Raw genomic sequence first — 19,029 nt, forward strand, 5'->3', positions numbered from 1 at the left:
AAAGGCCCTGTCCCAGTAAGAAATCAGTAATAGAACAGCTACTTCATCATTTAGAAGTTACCTAAAATTAAGTGTTGGTTTAGGAAGCCTGATCATCCTGCAGTGGCAAAAAACTGGCATATGTTGGATCACTGTATTGATGCAGTGCAATGTGACAAAATCTTGGGTCTCTGATCCTGTCTGTGCATCTTTAGGTCTGAGTCTGGTGTTTTTCCTACCTTATTGGCATGAAGAAGAGTACCATAGGTTTGTATGTTCTTTAAGTTCACAATGACAGGCAGAGAAATATGTTCATAGGTTCCAAGAGGACATTGAGGAGGTTATGTATCATCAAATAATAAAAATTACCCCTTCTTTCTCAATAAACAAAGAGAGGGGTTTGAGTTTTCTTTCTCTCTTTTGAACAGGAAGCATATATTCATTGTGTTTAAAAAACAATTACCAAAATGTCAAAAATATTTTTTGTCTCTCTTTTTTTCCTAGTTGGGGAATGGCGGTCAACGTGTACTCTACCTCTATAACCCAGGAGACTATGAGCAGACATGACATCATTGCATGGGTTAATGATATATTAGCTTTAAACTACACAAAAGTTGAACAACTCTGTTCAGGTAAGAAAGCCCAGTATGCTCTATAAATGTTTATTTTAAAACCACTTTAAAAGTCTGATTTGTTGAAAATAGATAACTTTTAAGTTTGACAGAAACCAGTTACTCTGAAAAAAGAGACTAATGTATGTGCACAGGAAGCATTTTTACATTTGTGTTAATCATGGGAAGATAAGGTACCTTGGGAAAGCATAACAAAGGCAGAGGTGAATGGGACAAATGTAGCAGGAGATACATAGAAGTAATAAAAAGGTTAGCTAAGCAAGCAAAGAATACAGTGATAAGTTTTAGTGTTTTTAAGCCACTGGGGTGGTATCTTTTCAAATGGAGAGTGGATATAACTGAGAAAGAGACAAATAGAGAACCAACACCCTAGATGAACAAAATTCTCCAGCTCCTTTTCCTTCCTGAAAAGATTTCCTTGAGGTTTCTCAAGTCCCTGCTGATGCTTGCAGGAAAAAAGCACAAGAAAAAGACTGAAGAAAAAACATGGATTTGAGGAAATGAGGCTTTAGTTGCTGTGAGGGCTTTAGAACTTTCAAAGTCTGCCTCTTTCTCTTTAAATCTGAGTTACTGTTATAAGTATATTTGGTAATGAGGCCTGAAAAAAGGGTAATAGTTTGAATACTTCAGACATTTTGGTTAATCAGAGTTGCAACCAGAAGATGGGTGTTAAACAACAGGGTCTGTAACTAGATGATGGCTAGAAATGACACAGAAAAAGGCTGATGTTTCACTGTGAATATACATGCCCCTGGGGAATGATTTCTTTCTGATTTCCACCTGTGATTTTTAAATTTGAAGATGCTTGGTGGAGGAGGAATTTGTTTGTGGTGGAGGAGATCTAACTTAGATTGCTACTTCCAGACAACTAACATGCTGGGACTATCTTATGAAGGTATCATATTATCTTATGAAGACAGTGCTCAAAGCACATGGAAGAGGAACCACATGACCAGACTTCAGCTATTTCTTGGTCTAAACAAAATGAATTAATGGAGTCTTATATTCATATATTTGATTTTGCCTATCATTCTGGGTAAATTTTTTGTCTCAGAGATGTTCCCTGAAAGATGGAAGTTATCCTTTCAGGCTGATTGTCTTCAAAATTAAAAAAAAAACAATTTTCAGCTGCAGAAGTAGAGTACCATACTTGCAGCCTTGCACAACAACCATAAAAATGAGGTTGAAAAAGTGCAGGATAAAGTCAATGTAAGCAACTGATATAATCTGAACAATTAAAGACCTAGACCATGGGAAATTATTTTTTTAACTGGTATTAAACTTGAAATTGAAGTGTTATCTCTAGCTGTTGTTATATTTACATGTCAGGAAGTTAGCCTAAGTATTTTATTTCAGTATATATAAAGGCAGAATTCACACAGGGAGTAGCTATAGATAGATACAGATAGATACATGCATGCACACACTGAAGGAGATAAAAACATAGAAGGAAATGGACGTTTGCATCCCAAAATACCCAAAGTTTGCTATTGTTTGAAACAGGAAGCATAGTAGACACGTTATTGACTTGTTCCTATGTAGCTATTTAAATGCTTATAAATAGTTGAAAGGAAGCTTTTGAAGTGAGTTCTCAATCAAGTTAAATGTGTGTGGGCTTACACAAAAAAACCCACCCAGCAAAAAACCAGCTAAGACATAAAAAACTTCACGAAAACCGTTTCTGAAAACAGGGGAGAGGTGATTGAAGAAAATATTGGCTAAGCAGAATAAAATGAGTTAAAGTTATGTAAGAAGATCAGATAGAGAGACTTCAGCTGTGTGGGGCAAGAAGGGGGAAAAGCATGGAAATTGTCACAAATCCACTGTCCCATTTCATTACACAGCTTCTTATACAACTTTTTCTGTGACCTACAGAGAGGATTTTGGGACACACCTCAAGGGAAGAACTGAAAAAAGGTCAACTCATTGCAGCTCTTACTCCATTCTGTATAAAATTAAATCTTTTTTTCCTTTAGAATTTCCTGGATTGTATTGATTGTTATTGCTACCTGATGCTTCTACATTCTTGTCTTATGAGTGAAAGCTGTTAATTTGAATTTCCCTGTTTGGTTTGGTAGTCAAACTTGATGCTTACACATTCCTGTTTTTACATTCATGTACTTTACAATCCAGAAGGGGCTTTAGTAGCTTCTTATCTAAAGAAGCATTCTAGCACAGTGCTTCCTGTGTTCAGGAGGACTTTACTCTCCAAACTGATGAATGTAGACACTGATAGATTTTTGCAGACACTAGAGCATAGTAATCTTAATATGTTCTTCCCATTTGAGACTGTGTAGTCCATTTCTCATGTGCAGAGCATCCATGTGTAGGGGTTGAAGACAGATGGACAAGCAGGTTTGGGAATCTTTCTGCATTTAATATAGTTTACTGTGTAAACTCAACGCAATTTATTAAATGTACATATATTTTATTTAGCCTATTCTAGCATAGCTTTTAAGAGCAATACTAAGGGAACAATAGCACAAATGATGAGCCAACTAGCAGGCAGAGCACCAGCAAGCAAGCATGGTATGGACTGCAGTTTGAGAATGGCCAGTCTAACTCATTCATTCTGGCATTCCTTGGCTGATGTCCCTTGAACCATTGGCAGCTTTCGTGCAGATTAATGCTTGTTTCCATAAAATATGAGCATTTCTCCAGGACTTCAAAGGGAAGGAATATGTGGGAAACTCTTTACAGCTATGAAGCATTTCACAGCATTAACAAGGATCTGCAGAGCTGCCGTAACTGAATTTTTATAATCTGCTGTAAAATTGTGTGGACATTTTCTTCTTTTTTAGAAAAAAAGCATTAACATTAGTCATGCTGTTTTATGACTATTCAGTTCTTGCTCATTTTTGTTAATAAGGAGCAATCAAAATGCCAGGAAAAGCTAAATGTGAGGCCAAAAAATGTGGGAGAGGGAAAGCAGGGGGATGTTATATCTGAATTAAAAGCTCAAAGGAGTTACTTTTAGGAGGTAAGAGCAACCTAGATATGGCATATGCTGGTGTTCAGCACCTGGCTGAGAGGCCTCACGGGTGCCCACGTTTTGCAGCCAACCCAGCAATAATTTTTGACATTCAGAGCTTAAACAAGAAGGAATAATGTGACATTCTGCCTTTACTAAAGGCTTTATTCAGAACATATCTGAAGCTTAACATGACAGTAGTTACAATGACAGAAAAAGCAATCCGACCTCCTTTTCCTCATTGCTGTGGAGAAGTAGCTTTGATAATACACATACTCTAGCAATACCAGCCTGTTTCTCAGTTTCCACTTAGAGGAACAGAGCTTCTAGGATGAGGAGCAGCAAAGGAAGAGGTTGGCTTAGTCATAAAGTATTTGTATTCTTTGGGAGTCTTAGATGTGGTTTTTGTCTCTGCTAAGTAGGCCGAGCAAAGTGCAGTGTCCCCTGAGCTTTCTGAATGCCTGCTGTGGTAGTGATATGCCAAGGAGCCAGGTTATGGATGGGTGCAGCCCTGGAGAGTCTTGCTTCAGTCTGCAGCTCCTCTGGTAATTTAGTTTTGACAACTGAACAGGGAAGATCTCTCCAAGCATCTCAATACAATTCTTTTTGCTTTAGACCTGTGTCATATTGTCAGTCTTTGGACTCTGGGTTTGATTTCCTGCAAAATTGTTTTACCTGAACATGAAATTTATAAACCATGGTTTTAATAGAAGGCACAGTGCATTCCCTTTAGATTGGCTTTAGAGAGAGCATTTCATTTGATACATGAATTAAATATTATAGAGAACAATTGAGAGGATGTAATGTCGTAGGATCCCATGTGCAAAACCCATAGGTTTGGGGAACAAGAGTTTCATATGAAGTATGACATTGGTTGTTTCTTAAGAGTCATGCTGTTTTTTAAGGAATACACAGTGGTTTCTTAGAAAGAATTCTGACTAAGCAGCTTATAGCTGAATTTTCTTTAGTAAGGCTGTTTTTCATCTATAAGGAATACCAAGTGTATGTGTTGCAGGGCTTTTCATGACTGTTAGAGTGTTACATGAGAGTATATTCAAAATAAGAGTCAGGCAGGTGATTATAGAAGGCTTGAATATGAATTAAAAAGAAATAACACCATGTCTACAAGCTGTATAATGTCAAGGAAATGGTAAATGGATAGAAAGGAAAATGTGGTCTGGAGCCACATTTATAATTTTTTGGTATTATTTTTGACTTAGCTATACTTCTGTGATTCTATGAGATTAAGGAGATACAGACTCTCCCCACTTCCTGTATTTGAAAATTCTCAGTACAATTATAAACTTGCAAATTGTCAGGCCCCCAGTGCATGCAGACCTTCTGTCTTTGAGGATTTGTATGCAAGGATCAAGGATTGAATGCAGGGTTGTTTTTTCCTTGCTTTTAATAAATGGCTGTATTATAAAGAAAGCATGTGGTTTGGCATTTTCAGATTTTATTCTGGGGGTTAGCTGTGTACGATTTGTGTTTCCATGTCTCAGAACATGTATTTTGTTCACTGCCTATATTAACCCATAACTTCCTACATGCTTATTGCTAAAATCTGCCTTATAGGGCCGTTTTGGAGCATTTGGTGCAAGCATTCCTCTACAGCCCAGTGTGCCCAAGAAGCCAAAGCATGTTTCCATGTTGGTGGTTTTGGTTTTTTCCCAGTTGGCAGCCTTGCAGAGCTTGGGTCTCTAGCACAACTTAGGAACATGATTAAAACATGGCTTGATCTCATTTGCGCTCTGTAACCGAGGCATGTTTCAAGGAACGGGCATGAGGTCATGCAACACAGAGCATACTCAGTGTCAATGACTCTCTGATGGCTTCCATATGATATTTAGGATTAGAGGGATACTATGAATGTTAATGATGGGATTGAAATAATTTCCAAAACTTTCTGAGGACGCTTGAAAAGCAGTATTGTGAGATTCCCAGCCAATAATTTATTTTTTTAAATGTCACTCATTAAGAATTCAGGAGGAATAGAACTTGAACAAGGTTTTTGCTTTTTAAAAGTAATTATTTAATTACTCATAGCACTCACTTGCAGTCAGTTGCCTGATTTCCCTCTGGTTTAAAGAGCTTGTTAGATTTTTTTGGTACTTTCTTTAGGCATGATGAGTTACGCAGCTATTTTAAGTTAAATGGGAACTGTGTTTTCTGAAATTGTTCTGATCTTCGTGTTTAAAAATTAATGAATTCCAAAATAAATTATTGCCAAAAATTTAAGTACTAAAAACTCTGCTGTGTATAATTTATGAGCAGCTTAATGATTTACATATTTAAGAAAAAGAGAATGCAAGTTAACACAGGGAAACCTCCCTCCAATATCCATAATTTAAAATGATCTGTGGATATTCTGGATTACGTCACACACGTGCCCTACCTGTGTGGAACAGGACTTTTGGAAGCAGATGTTATTTGGGTGCACATGATCTCAGGGGCTGTTGGTAAGGCTGGCAGGAGGTGCATAGTTCTTTTAGGCTGTTTCCTGTGGTGGCAGCACTGCTTTTTGGAGCTCCCATCTGTGTGCAGGCACTCACCCTGCCCTCTTTGAGGCAGCTGTGCTCATGCAACTGAGCAGGAAGGCAGGGCTGCACTCTAATCTGCATCACTTTTTAGGGCTTTTTAAGTGCCCTCCCAGGACTGTTGCTGGGAAAGGTGAAGCTGGGCCAGAGTGGCTTCACTGATGCACAGCCCCATAAAAATTTGCTTCTCTACAACTAAGTAGGTGGTAAATTGATGTGATCTTGAATATTCACTGGGAAATGGGCTGAAACTTTTAAAATTGTAGTGAAGGTGTGGGGAGGGGGGGGCAGTGGAGAGTGTGTTAACTGGAGAAATAAAATTATGTTGACCTACATGCTAGGTCATATAGGTGCTGCTGGAAATGCAAAGAGGAATTTGAAGACTGTGGTCTCTCCAGTGGAGAGCTCAAGATAAAGTGTTCTGTTTCTTAAACACATGGCTGTATGTAACATAACATTATGCTCACAGACATGGAGTCATAGAATGATTTATGTTGGGAAAAACTGTAAAGATCATGGAGTCCAACTGCCAAGTCCACTACTAAACCATGTCACTAAGAGCCACATCTGCATAACTTCTAAATACCTCCAAGGGATGGTGAGTCCATCACCTCCCTGGGCAGCCTGTTCCAATGTTTGGCAACCTTCTCTGGGAAGACATTTTTTTCTAATACCCAATCTAAACCTCCCCTGCCACAGCTTGAGGCTGTTTCCTTTTGTTCTGTTACTTGGGAGAAGAGACTGACCCCCACCTGTCTACAGCCTTCTTTGAGGCAGTTGTAGGCAGCAAGAAGGTTCCCCCACAAGCCTCATTTTCTCCAGGCTAAATAATCCCAGCTCTTCAGCTGCTCCTCATAAGGGTTGTGCTCCAGACCCTTCACCAGCTTCATTGCCCAGTTTTTAAAACAACCTTTGAATTGCATACCAGAACACCCATATTTGAAATCCAAATGAAAATGTATGCTCTGATACTTGAGTTGAAAACCTACTGCTGTGTGCTTACCTAAACATCACTGCTGAGGAAGCAATTTTCGAAAGCCTAAGCTAAAAGACCAGCCCTAAGTGCTGCTGTACTGTAAACAATGATTGCTGGCATTTGTGAGTTTTTCTCTCCCTTTCTTACCAAACTATTAAGTCACACGTGCTCCTTGCAAGTCACTGCTTTTTTTTTCATTGTTGCTGTTGTCCCAGCAACAGAAATACAGGGTGTGTGCAGCTTTCCATCAGTGCAAGCAACCACTGTGAGCTGAAGTGCTGATGACTAATTCATACACAAATCATGCTGTATTTTCCAAATGCATGATCGGGTGGTTGCAGCTTTGGAGAGAATGAATAATTTGAAGGAGTTTGTATCTAACACGACTGGATATGTGGTTTTGTATTATCTAAATATTTCATTAAAGCAAACAAACTAATTTTGTTACAGAAAAAGGTGCAGTCAGCCTTTTTCCCAAATGGAATTTTTCAAAAAGTGAGTGTATGAAAATCAAACTGAGGCCTGGTTAAAAAGTTTAAATTTGATTTCTATGCAGTTGTAGAACAAAGCTAATACTAAACATTTATACCAAATTTACAGTGTAGAACTTAGCTCTGTTTGCTGTGGTTTGAGTATCAGAATTTTAAAAAATCAGGCCCCCCCTCCTGCCCCAGCAAGGCCCTGTCTTTTCATGGGCCCTTTGTTTTCCATGTTGGCTGGTGTGGTTTTATATCCTTTTCTGGGATCTTGCTCCCACACACTACAGGGATTCAGGGAGGAGCAGTGAGGGACAGTCCTTTGACATTAGATTTGAAGGATTGACCTAATTTGTGTAGGGCACAAACATATTGGCTTATATTTATACCTGCTTATATTCATAGTGTTTCTACTAAATATTTTATTAGTATAATAACTTCTAACTATAGTATATTAAAAGCAGTCTGTTTGAAAATAAAGTTTTCCTTTTAATTTATAAATATATAAACATCAATGCTAAAGCATCTAATCTTGGTTTCAGATCTCTAGTCAGAAATCCAGGAAGTTTACTGAGTGGTAAAAACTGGTTGCAAACAGGATTCTCTTGTCTTCATTGTTACCTCTTTTAATTTCCTTTTGATTTAAATAGTGAGGAGCAGAAGTATTTTTGATAATAAAGAAAATACTTCTTTGCATTTGTAGATTCATTAGCCTCCAGATGGTGAAGGAGAGGAGAAAAACTGAAAATCTCTAATGATGCAGAGTGCATATGCTTCAGAGCAAGCTAAGTCAGCATGGACAGTCTGGGGAAAGAAACACAGAAGCAGGGAAGAAGACATACAGGACAAAAGCTAAAATTAGTTCAGCATTGCTTACTGCAAGGGACTAGTGAAAAATTGTCTACAACTCTGAAAATCCTGTAAGATACTCAGTTTTTATAAATTTGGTAGTAATTTTCTGCTTTACCACTGCATGTGGCAAAATTCTTGAATTTCAATAGTTTTAAATAACCACCTTTTCAATTCTGAGTTTGTTCTTTTGTGTCTGAATTCTGTCCTGGCATCTCTTCCCCTCCTCTGGCAGCTGCTCGCCCAGCCTGGTGGATGCAATGCCCTCCCTCCACTTGCTGCCTGCTCTGCCCCAAGCCTGGGATGCCCAGGAAACACCTGCAAAGCCCTGATGCTGCTGGGCTCTTTTTGCTCACTAATGGGGCTAAAAATAGCAACTGCTGGGGGTGATTTCAGCACAGCCACGTTTGCAGGCTCATTTCAGAGTCTGGCCGTGAATATCTTGTGTAACTAATGGCTGCATCAATATTCTAGATCAAAACACAAAAGGATTTTTAGCCAGTGATTCTAAATTGCTTGTTAGCTAATAAAGGATTAGAGGTTTTTAACATTGATCCCTCTTCTCAGTGCCACCAGCTGTACTTTTCATCTTTCATTTGAGTAGATGTCAAATTATTTCTTTTTGTATGTGTGTATGTGCATGTTTATGCATATAGAAGTTTTTCAGTCAGAAAGATAGATTTATTGTGAGAGTTATTCTGGCAGTGTGTTTTCAACTTCCCTGTACATATTTGAGAAGATTTAGGTTTGGGGGCTTTTTTGGTTGGGTTTTTGGGGTGTGGGGGGATTGCTGGGGTTTTGGTTTTGTTGTTTGGGTTTTTTTTCCAGAAAACATAGGGAAGTTTTTTAGTACTGAATAAAACGCAGTAGCATAAGAATTCTTTTGTTTGTGTAAATTATGCAAGAGGTATGTCACAAGCCATAATGCCATTATCTCTACTGTCATATTCTTTGTATTCCATGAAAAAGATTCTTTTCTCATGCACCTGCATTGAAGCATCAGTTGTGTAGTACATTGGATAGGCCTAAAGAGCTGTCCCATATGCAGAGGGGCACACAGATATGCTGTGGCTGAAAGGTAAAGGCTTTGCAGTCTCACATCACTTAAGTGGGGCTCCCCTTTCTGCTGCCTCCTGGAAATCTCAGCCATGGGCAGTGTAGACAGTAGTGTCCCCATTCTGCTGCACTGGTGTTTCCCATTTAAATGTAATCTGACAGCTACAAGCTTTAGGGGGTAAAATTTTAAATTATTTATAAACACCAGTGTTTATTTATAGTATAGTAGTATAATATATTTTATATATATATATATATATATATATAATTAAATACATACATAACCTCTATGTCCAAAAGCAAGTGGCCCCAGCTGACTGTAATGATATTTTTACTTTCTCCTATTGGTGGGGTAGGCAGGTTTCTGGCTTTTTGGAGTCAGGAGGAATTTCCTCTCTTTGTAGCTCAGTGTTTAGTTCAATCCATGTTTGTTTGTTGCCTCTGTACTTGAGGAAGGAGTATTTTAATGAAGTGTATTTGCCAGTGCAATGAAATCCTCCTGTTGGGGAGACAGCCCAGCAGCCACTCCAGTGTTGTGTCAGAGAACAGCTCCTGCTGCCAGGTGGATGCAGTCCAGTGTTTTCTGCCCTCCAGTGCTGTGCAGACCCAGGACCACCTCCTGGCTGGCAAAGGTACAGAAACAGCTGCCAGCAGAGAAAGCACAAGGAAATACCCTAACTAGAGAGAGACTGTCTAAAGGCATGCAGAAGGAATTTGCATTACCAGCAGAAGGAGAAAAATCTCATGTGAACACTTTGGGTTTCTAGTTTTCTAAAAGGATCTAGATGAAAGGTTGTGCAGTGCATTTTTAGGGCCTCCAGGCAATTACTTAGATATCAGAGTAAAGCTTATAATTGGGGTATGGGGAGGATGAAAGGACAGAGTTAGGAACAAATTCAATTTATAATATTAAATGATTGCATAATAATCCTTTTGCATTAAATTAAACAATAATAAGTGTACTCAAGCTATGCATTATCTGTATATCTATGCTTTTAACTGTAATGTATTTTTTCCATTGCCATGTATTTACAAGTTCTCTTGCTAAGGATGAGTTTTGAATAGCTAATTGTGTTTATAAAGTTTTCTGTAAGAAGATGCAAATTTGTCATCTGATGCTTGCAACTTGCCAGAAGGTGCCTTTCCCTTTAGGGAATATTTTACTTTGATTCCTAATCATATCAAGACCATTGCAATCAGCTAAGCACAAGGTGTCCTTGGAAAATGAGGTTTTTTAATAACCATTTTCTCCACAAAGCTAGGCAATGTGAACAGATTATTTTTTTAAATGGCAGTGGTTTTCAGCACTACAGCTGGATCTTAGTAAGTCCCTTAGCAAAATTTGTGTTGGTATTTCAGAGAACATTTTTGGACTCTTCTCTTAAGCTCTTTTTCTGTTTGGGAAGTGATGATCTCGGTAACCCTTTGTGTGATGGCTGGCTGGATACAGAGAATGAGAACCATCTCATGCATGAAGTTGGTTGTGTCAAAACATACACATACCCACGGAGAAAAATGACCTTAAGTTCAAGTTATTGTTGACTCTCCTGTAAAACTGGGCAAGCCAGGTGTCTGCTTTGTTACCTTGGTGTCTCTGTGAACAGTCAGAAATATTTGTGATAAAAAAAGTCGTTGATAGTGGGCTGAACAGTAAGGTGAGATCTGGACACTTTTTTGTCAAAACTAAGGTGCATTAAAAGCACAACAGTCTTTTTTGTGGAAGTGAAATTTAACTTGTATGGGGTAATCAGGCAATCACTTCCATGCCCTGATGCTCAAGCACAGGGGCTGCACCCTCTACACTCCTGTGTGAACATCACTGAATCTTTGCCAAGTATAAAGTATTTTGTAGAAAAATCTTCTGAAGAAGAAAGAAAATTGCTTTTCCTCTGATTTACTTAAATATTTTCATCTTGATTTCTAAACACTTGAGTGTGTCAGCACTAAAGGTTTTGCAAATGACAGTAGCATGATGCTGTAGGAGGAAGCTCCCTGCATACAAGAAATGCTGTCTCTGTTAGTCATCCTCAGGATGCTGGTTAGAAATTTTTCCATATCTTTGTTCTGGATTAGTTATACACACACACCCCTACTGTCTGTAAGTTCAGAGAGCTCTCAAAGTTGAACTTAGGAACCTGGCTGAGAGAGAACTAAAGCTGTTAGCCCAGCCTTGAAAGCTATGGGTGGACTATGCTAAAGCCTGCTATTTAAATGCTTTTCTCAAGAAATGAAAATCGGTAAGGATGTTGCAGAGGGTGGGACCTGACTAGTGTGTTTTAACAAGCTGGAGCCTTGCACTTTTTATTTTTTTTTTAAATCGTGGTTGGATATAATCTTAAATAACTGCGTTGGACTTGCTTGGCATTTGGGTACAAGGGCCAGAAGAAAGATGATCCTGGCTTGTTTGAATTCAGGGGACTGTGGGGATTGAGGAAGCTTATTAAGAGATTTTCATTTTCACTGTTATCTTTTCATTGTATGGACAGTCCTGCTGTGTATGGGGACTCCAAGAACATCCATTTCACTTTGCATTAGTCGAGGTGATTCCTCAGATGCTCACGGCAGCACATTGTGGATAGACTGAGTGGGAAAGAGCCACTTGAGCATGCCACTGCTCAATGTACATTAGATAAGTAGGTCTTGGGTGCATAGTGTTAGGCTGAATTACAGCAGGGACTTATTCAGCACTGTTGCTTTCTGCTCATGCTTTCTGCTAATGACATTAAACACCATTTGGTCTTAGCTGGGTGCATCTGGATTAACGTCAATGCATTCTCTCGTTGTAGGAGCAGCTTACTGCCAGTTCATGGACATGTTGTTCCCAGGGTGCATTAGCTTGAAGAAAGTAAAGTTTCAAGCAAAGCTGGAGCATGAGTACATTCACAACTTCAAACTTCTGCAGGCATCATTTAAAAGAATGAATGTGGATAAGGTAGGAATTCTCTATTTATATTTTGAACGCTACATGTTTCAAAAGTTACATGACTTGTGTAAATGGATAAATAGGGGAAACAAACTTCAAAATACTTGAAAATGCACTTTTTCAACTTTTGGATGAAGAACTAGAATTGCAATAAATGTTCTTGACCTTTCATCATCTGAAAAGAGTATTTGGGCGTGAAGGGAGAAGTTTAGCGTTTGGCTTCATTTAGGTACGAATTGAAAATTGAGTCCACATGTCTGCTGAGGAGTTGTGCCATCTAACTCATTGTATCTTAATACCAGAGACCCTTTGGTAAAATTCCATGTGTTGGAAATTCCTTGTCATCAGTGAATCTTCATTTTTTGATAAGTACAATTATTGGTGACCTAAATTTCCAACAAAACATATTTGAAAATATGCTGTTCTTACAAGTATTCCATTTCTTTTGTCCAAAGCAGGGTTTGAGGAATTTAAATTATTCAAAAGCTGGAATAATTTACCCAGTGATCGAAGAGATGGGTAGCACATGTGATCTTGTAAAGTTAAGAATGGAAACCTCTGAGAAAATGCTTGTTCAGGCTTAAGGGATTTGGTTTATGCTTGAACGTGAGAGTTTGACAGACTCACCAATATAAATTACTGTGTTGATAAAAATGAATAATGGAAGTTATGTTATCACGCTTATAGTTTTACACTGATGCACTACCTGTTTACCCTTTTAAGGTTCTGCTCTGGCTTTTAGTGTTGCCTTATTCTGCAATTTATACAGTCATAACAGAAAGTGCCTTAAGACTTCTACAAAGAACTGGAAAACACTCATTGTTTCATGAAATGTTATGGATACTTCTATATACAGTGTGATTTGCTAGTGAAACACTGGGAAGACTAATGTAGTCAATTTTCCTGTAGAGAGCAAATTTATCATGCCTTTTTAATGTAGAGTTGAGGTACAAATGGAACAACCTGAAAAGACATGCAAAATGCAATGTCAATTCTTGCAGAAGCGTCATAGATTTATAAAATGCTGTACAGTTGGCTTAATCCTGAAGAAGAAAATGAAAACCCTTTTCCAGCTGAAGATTCCTAACATTCAAGAGGCATTGAGGTCCGCCTAACTTGGCTGTTTAATCAGCTGCTTGAATTAAGCAAAGCAGGGCAGCTTTTCTGCAGTTGTAGACCATGTCTGCCCACAGTGTCTGGAAGCCTTGAGCACTCTGATATTGGCTGAAGACACCTTTTGGAGGATTCATGTCTATGAAAAATTTCTAAGATACTGATATTGAGACATCCTCATAGCCTTGCCTTTCTTTTAGTAGAACTTTATAAGGCATTTAAGTCAACTTCTGCATGTCCACAAACTGTTCTATGTATAGCTATATGTGGAACAGAAAGAAATTACAAGGTTAAAACCTCAGGCTTGGTTCATATGACGACCATGTGCTACCAAAATGTAGGTTGGTTTGAACTTTAGCGTGTCTTGGAAAAGCTGCTGGGCTTTGTAGTTCAAACAGTAGGACAGAGAGAAAGAAACATCTGTCTGGAGTTTTTGAAGAATTGTTTGTAGTATGTCAAACTGCACCATGTCCATTAAAACCAGAAATCCCTAGTTGGCTGAATATAGTGTTAGTCCCAGGACAGTGTCATTCATCATGGGATGTACCCATGGGATGTAAGGAGGTACTTCTGTGGAACCATAGCTATAAAAGCTTACATACCCCCTATGTATTGCTACTTCAAAGGCTGGGTCTCATTGGGTTTTGTTTTCATTTTTTAAGAGCACTTGCAAATTGCCCCTTTCTTTTAGGAGCAAAACAATGGCAGAGGTTTCTTTGTTGGTGCAGTTAGTAGATTTTTATCAAATAAGTGTGTATATGTCATTTTTATATTTAAAAACAGCAGTGATGTAATATTGGATGTAAATATCTACCTTTTAGGTAATTCCTGTGGAAAAACTGGTCAAAGGGCGCTTCCAAGACAACTTAGATTTCATTCAATGGTTTAAGAAGTTCTTTGATGCTAACTATGATGGGAAGGAGTATGATCCTGTGGAAGCTCGACAAGGCCAAGATGCTCTTCCTCCACCAGATCCTGGTGAACAGATCTTTAACCTGCCCAAAAAGTCTCACCATGCAAACTCTCCAACTGCAGGTATTTTACCTCTTAAGGAATTCCATTTCTGTCTCTGAAGACGATTATAAACTGTGATCCACTCTACTTAAATACTAGTTTAAAATTATTTCCTTGGGTGGTTGTGCCATTCTTTCTGCCTTATCATGGGCTTAGCATCTTGAGACAGCAGAAGGTTAACATCTTGTGTGCTCTAGTTTGGCCCAGCCCTACTGAGCATGGGGTCTCCTCCACTGCACTCCCTCCATGTAAATGACATGGACTCTGGTAATATCTGGTGGTGGAGACAAAGGCTTTTAACAATCCTGTTGCTGAATGTGGTATGTGCAAGTGTATTCAAGAACATTAAATGGAGTGTGTTCCTCTTTCACACCTCTACCTTTATAGGAAAATGCTTGTACAGGCTGATTTATTTTTTAATTTTTATGCTGACTAAAATGTTTACAAATCTTAAGGGCTGGCCAGAAGAACAAAAATTAAGTTATTTTTGGGTTTATGTGTGCTTATTGTTTGGGTATGCTAGTCCTCCTAACTGAAAAACATATACCTTTTGCTCTTTCACAAAGATACCTCAGTCTTCTATTTTTTTATTTTGTGTTTGTGTTGGGTTTTGCTAGGATAGAGATGACTCTTCAGAGGAGGTTGGTGCTAAATTTTGAATTTAAAACAAAAACAGTGTTGATAAGTCATGGATGTTTTAATTATTGCTAATGAGTACTTACACAGAGTTCAGGCTTTCTCACATTGCCTTGCCAACAAACAGGCTGGGGGTGCCCCAGAAATTTGGAGGGGACACAGCCAGGACAGCTGACCCCAATAGACTGCACAGATAATCCATACCACATGGCATTGTGCTTAGCCAGAAAAGCTGGGGGAATAAGGAGAAGGGTGGGGAGGGATGTTGAGAGTTACAGCATTTGTCTTGCCAAATCACCATTATGGGTGATGGTCTGGCTTTCCTGGAGGTAGGTTAAGTCCTGCCTGCCCATGGGAAGTGGTGAATGAATTGTTGGCATGGATTTTGTTTTACCTAATAAACTGTCTTTATCTCAACCCATGAATTTTCTCACATTTCCCCTTCTGAGTTTCTCCCCCATCTCACTGCAGGGGACAGTGAGCCATCAGCTATGGGGGCTCAGCTGCCTGCTGGGGTTAAACCACAGCAGTGTTTCTGGAACAGGCCAAAGGAGTAAATCTGATCTTTGGTGTTTATGTAATGTGGCTATGACTAGTCACTAAGCAGATGCTGGTTTTGTTAACTGAGAATTAAGTGAAGAGGAAACCAGCTAATATTTAAGAAAAAGAAATAGTCACTAAAAAAGTATTACTGGACATAGGTTTGTGCATATGGAAATACACATGCACACACACATAATTCCTTCATTGGTTTGTCCTGGGTTTATGTTAACCCATTCCTCAAATAAGGATTAATATTTAGTTGATTTTAAACCTGTGACCTGTCCTCACATGGGCTTGGATATGCAGCAGTACTCACAAAAGCAGGGGCAGGTGTGAAGCATGAATCACCCTCACTTTTAGGCTGCCTTGTGCTCTGGAATCCTACCCAGATTTCAGTGTTCTGCTCTGATCACTTCTGACGTCAGAGTGGGGCATACTTGGCCAGCTGCCTTCAGCTCATTAGTGCTTCCAGGAAATAGGGCACCTAATAGCAGGCAGTGCTACTCTGGGCTTCTAAAGCTTCTTTACATCTTTATTTTGCACCCTCTTATGCCTAAACTTCTGAATTTCAGGGTCTGGCACGTTCCAATTTCCCATGTCATGTCTTGCACTCCCTTTGGAAACAGAAAACCCAAGTGCTAATGTCAAGATGTTGTCCAATTCAGAAATTGGAAAAGACATTTTTATTAAACACAGACTTTACTGTGCTTGTTAATTCTTCCTACAGATGGTCTGTTCTTCTCAAAGTCACAAATATGTCTTCCAAATTAAAGCTGTGCAGGTGACAATCCCACAGAAATTGAATAGCTACTGGAGTGGAACCAGCCAGCTGATGTGGAGGATAATGCAGTAACGTCATGTTGTGTTGTTGGTTGTATGAAGAGCATGTCCTGTGCCTTCCCAGCCTTTGTATGGAATTGTACAACTGAGATAGTGTGATGAGTCTTGATAAGATCCTGTGGCTATGAGAGTTAGCTTTTTCATGGAAAACATCCTTCATTATTAACCTAAATATTGTCCAGAATTATGACATGCTGGACACTAGTTTAATTTCTGAGCTGAGGATTGTGGGATATGGATATTACATGATGCTTGGTGAAATGAGAGTTCCAGCTTTCCTTGCTGCTTGCATTTCAGAACAGAGCTAATTCAGTTAGGTGCCAGTCATTCCATGGGCTTACTGAATTCTGGGTGAGCACATTTTTGTGGCACTGATGTACAGTGCCTTTGTGCCTTGCCTCACCCCATCACAGAACCTGCACGTTGGAAGGAATGGGAGCCTTTACTGATGCTCTGGGAGGAGTTCTGTATGCACCTGCAAACTTGAGTGTGCCTCATCTCCTGCTGTTTGGGAGTAAATTGGAATGATGCAGGAGCAAGTTCTGGGCAGCTGGGAAATTACCATGAAAGATGTGCTTCTGTACCTCTGTCTTCCACACTTAGCTGGAAGGGAAGGAGTATTCATTACAGCTGCTATAGGAACCATAATATAAACCCCAGGATATTGTTGGCCTTCTGGGCTGCAAGTGCACATTACTGGCTCATGCTAAGCTTCTCATCAACCAAGACCCCCAAGTTCTTCTCAGGGCTGCTCTCAATCCATTCTCTACCCAGCCTGTATTTGTGCTTGGGATTGCCCTGACCCAGGTGCAGGACCTTGCACTTGGCCATGCTGAACTTGATGAGGTTTGCACAGACCCACCTCTCAGGCCTGTCTACGTCCCTCTGGATGGCATCCCTTCCCTCCAGCACATGACCACACCACACAGCTTGGTGCCATTATTAATTTGTATGGTTTGCTCTACCTTATCAATGAAGCTTTGAAGTTTTAGTAGTACTGCCTTGTCAGTTCATTAACAAAACAAAAGGTAGCACTCATGAGAAAAAATAAGGAACCCAGAAGATCTTTCAGCATAATCCAAAAGTTTTTAAACAGAGTGCAGTGGACATACCTGAATGTACACAACTATTGTTTGGTGTCAGGAGCAAGCAGATATATGGGTACTCATTCATATTTGGGGGTTTGGCAGGCTTTAAAATATGCCTATTCTAAATTGATTAGATATATGTATTTCTAAAGGAATCCTTTACTTTAGCTACTGTCAGTTTCATATGCATTTCAGGTGATTGCTTTTGCTCCATAGAGTAACTCTTCCAGTGCCCTTTGACAGAGTTTTGGGCTTGAGTGATTTAGGAGATTATTGTTCACTATTCATAACTGCCTTATAACACTGTTCTGACAATGTATTTTCAGAGGTAGACTAAGATACATGTCCTTGAGTTAACAAGTGGTCAGATCCTTAAAGACTGCTCTGAAAACTTATCCAGAAAGGTACTGGCATGAATTGAAATTATTTTTGATATTTTAATCAGACTCTAAAGCTTGAAGGGATGCCTGGTATCAGGTAGCTGCTTCCTGTACCTGTAAATGGATATTAACCTGTATCTCTATAAATGCAGAGTGTAGTCTTTATTTAATTTGAAAAATAAACACTTTTAGAAGAACCCAAAATTTGAGAAGTGTAAAAATGCACTAGTTTTTTTGTTAATTGGTGGGCAGACCAGCAGCCATAGCCCTTCCCATTCCAAAGATGATCCTGCTGGGGAGTCAGCGCAGGTCAAGGATAATGCAGCTCAGAAATGGAAGCATAAATAGGTCCCCACAACTAATCTGCTGTGCCACCCTCACAATGCCTTGTCCCCTCCTTCAGGGACAGAGCCGATTTGTGGCCGAGCTGGCGGTGGTGCCGTGGGTGGATGGCTTTGGTAACGTGCCACAGGGTGCTTCTAGAAACAGCAGGAGCAGCAAGGTTTCACCAGGTGACTGCAGCTCCCAGGTGGGGAAATGAGGGTCTTTTCCTCCTTCAAGGAGCAGCACAGAGCACTGCTGTAGGTTCTTGGCAGCAGCACCACAGCTGCTTTTAGATGCCATCTGCCAGCCCTGAGCCAACTTTCGATCTCCTACAGCCTCCACTCTGCTCTAATGCAGTGGTAAACAGCCTACAGATGTAGAGTCAAAATTGTGGTGCAGGATTAAAATATTAGGGCACTGTTGTTTGTGCCAGTTCTAATGCTCCCTGCGGGAAATAGCGGAAAAGGCTTCATCTGATCAAAATTGAAAATAGTGATCAGGTTGTCAGGATTTTAGCTTAGTGTCTTATGTAAGTATTCCTGTATGTCAGAGCAAATCTCCATGGAGCACTCTCTAGTGTATGGGTGGAGGGTGTCAAAAATGCACGGGTATAAGACAGCTTAATAAAATTAATTATTTATATGCAAGCTAAAATTGTGAGAGGTTCTTAGATCTGAAGGCTGTTAGATTTT

General features: G+C 39.5%; 1 protein-coding gene across 5 annotated transcripts in view; it reads left to right on the forward strand.

Annotated features, from left to right (window-relative positions):
- Positions 1-19,029, forward strand: part of MAPRE2 (microtubule associated protein RP/EB family member 2) — a 71,138-nt gene that overhangs the window by 33,809 nt on the left and 18,300 nt on the right. For 4 of the 5 annotated variants that reach the window (XM_036379192.2, XM_036379190.2, XM_036379189.2 and 1 more), the window contains exons 2-4: positions 484-611; positions 12,263-12,408; positions 14,334-14,547. In XM_036379192.2, the coding sequence (XP_036235085.1) occupies positions 491-611; positions 12,263-12,408; positions 14,334-14,547 (481 nt within the window). In that variant the 5' untranslated portion in view covers positions 484-490. The remainder of the gene's footprint in view (positions 1-483; positions 612-12,262; positions 12,409-14,333; positions 14,548-19,029) is intronic. The other variant, XM_036379193.1, reaches the window with a different exon arrangement.

The sequence above is a fragment of the Molothrus ater genome, chromosome 1 (genome assembly GCF_012460135.2).
Source record: "Molothrus ater isolate BHLD 08-10-18 breed brown headed cowbird chromosome 1, BPBGC_Mater_1.1, whole genome shotgun sequence".
Taxonomy (NCBI): domain Eukaryota; kingdom Metazoa; phylum Chordata; class Aves; order Passeriformes; family Icteridae; genus Molothrus; species Molothrus ater.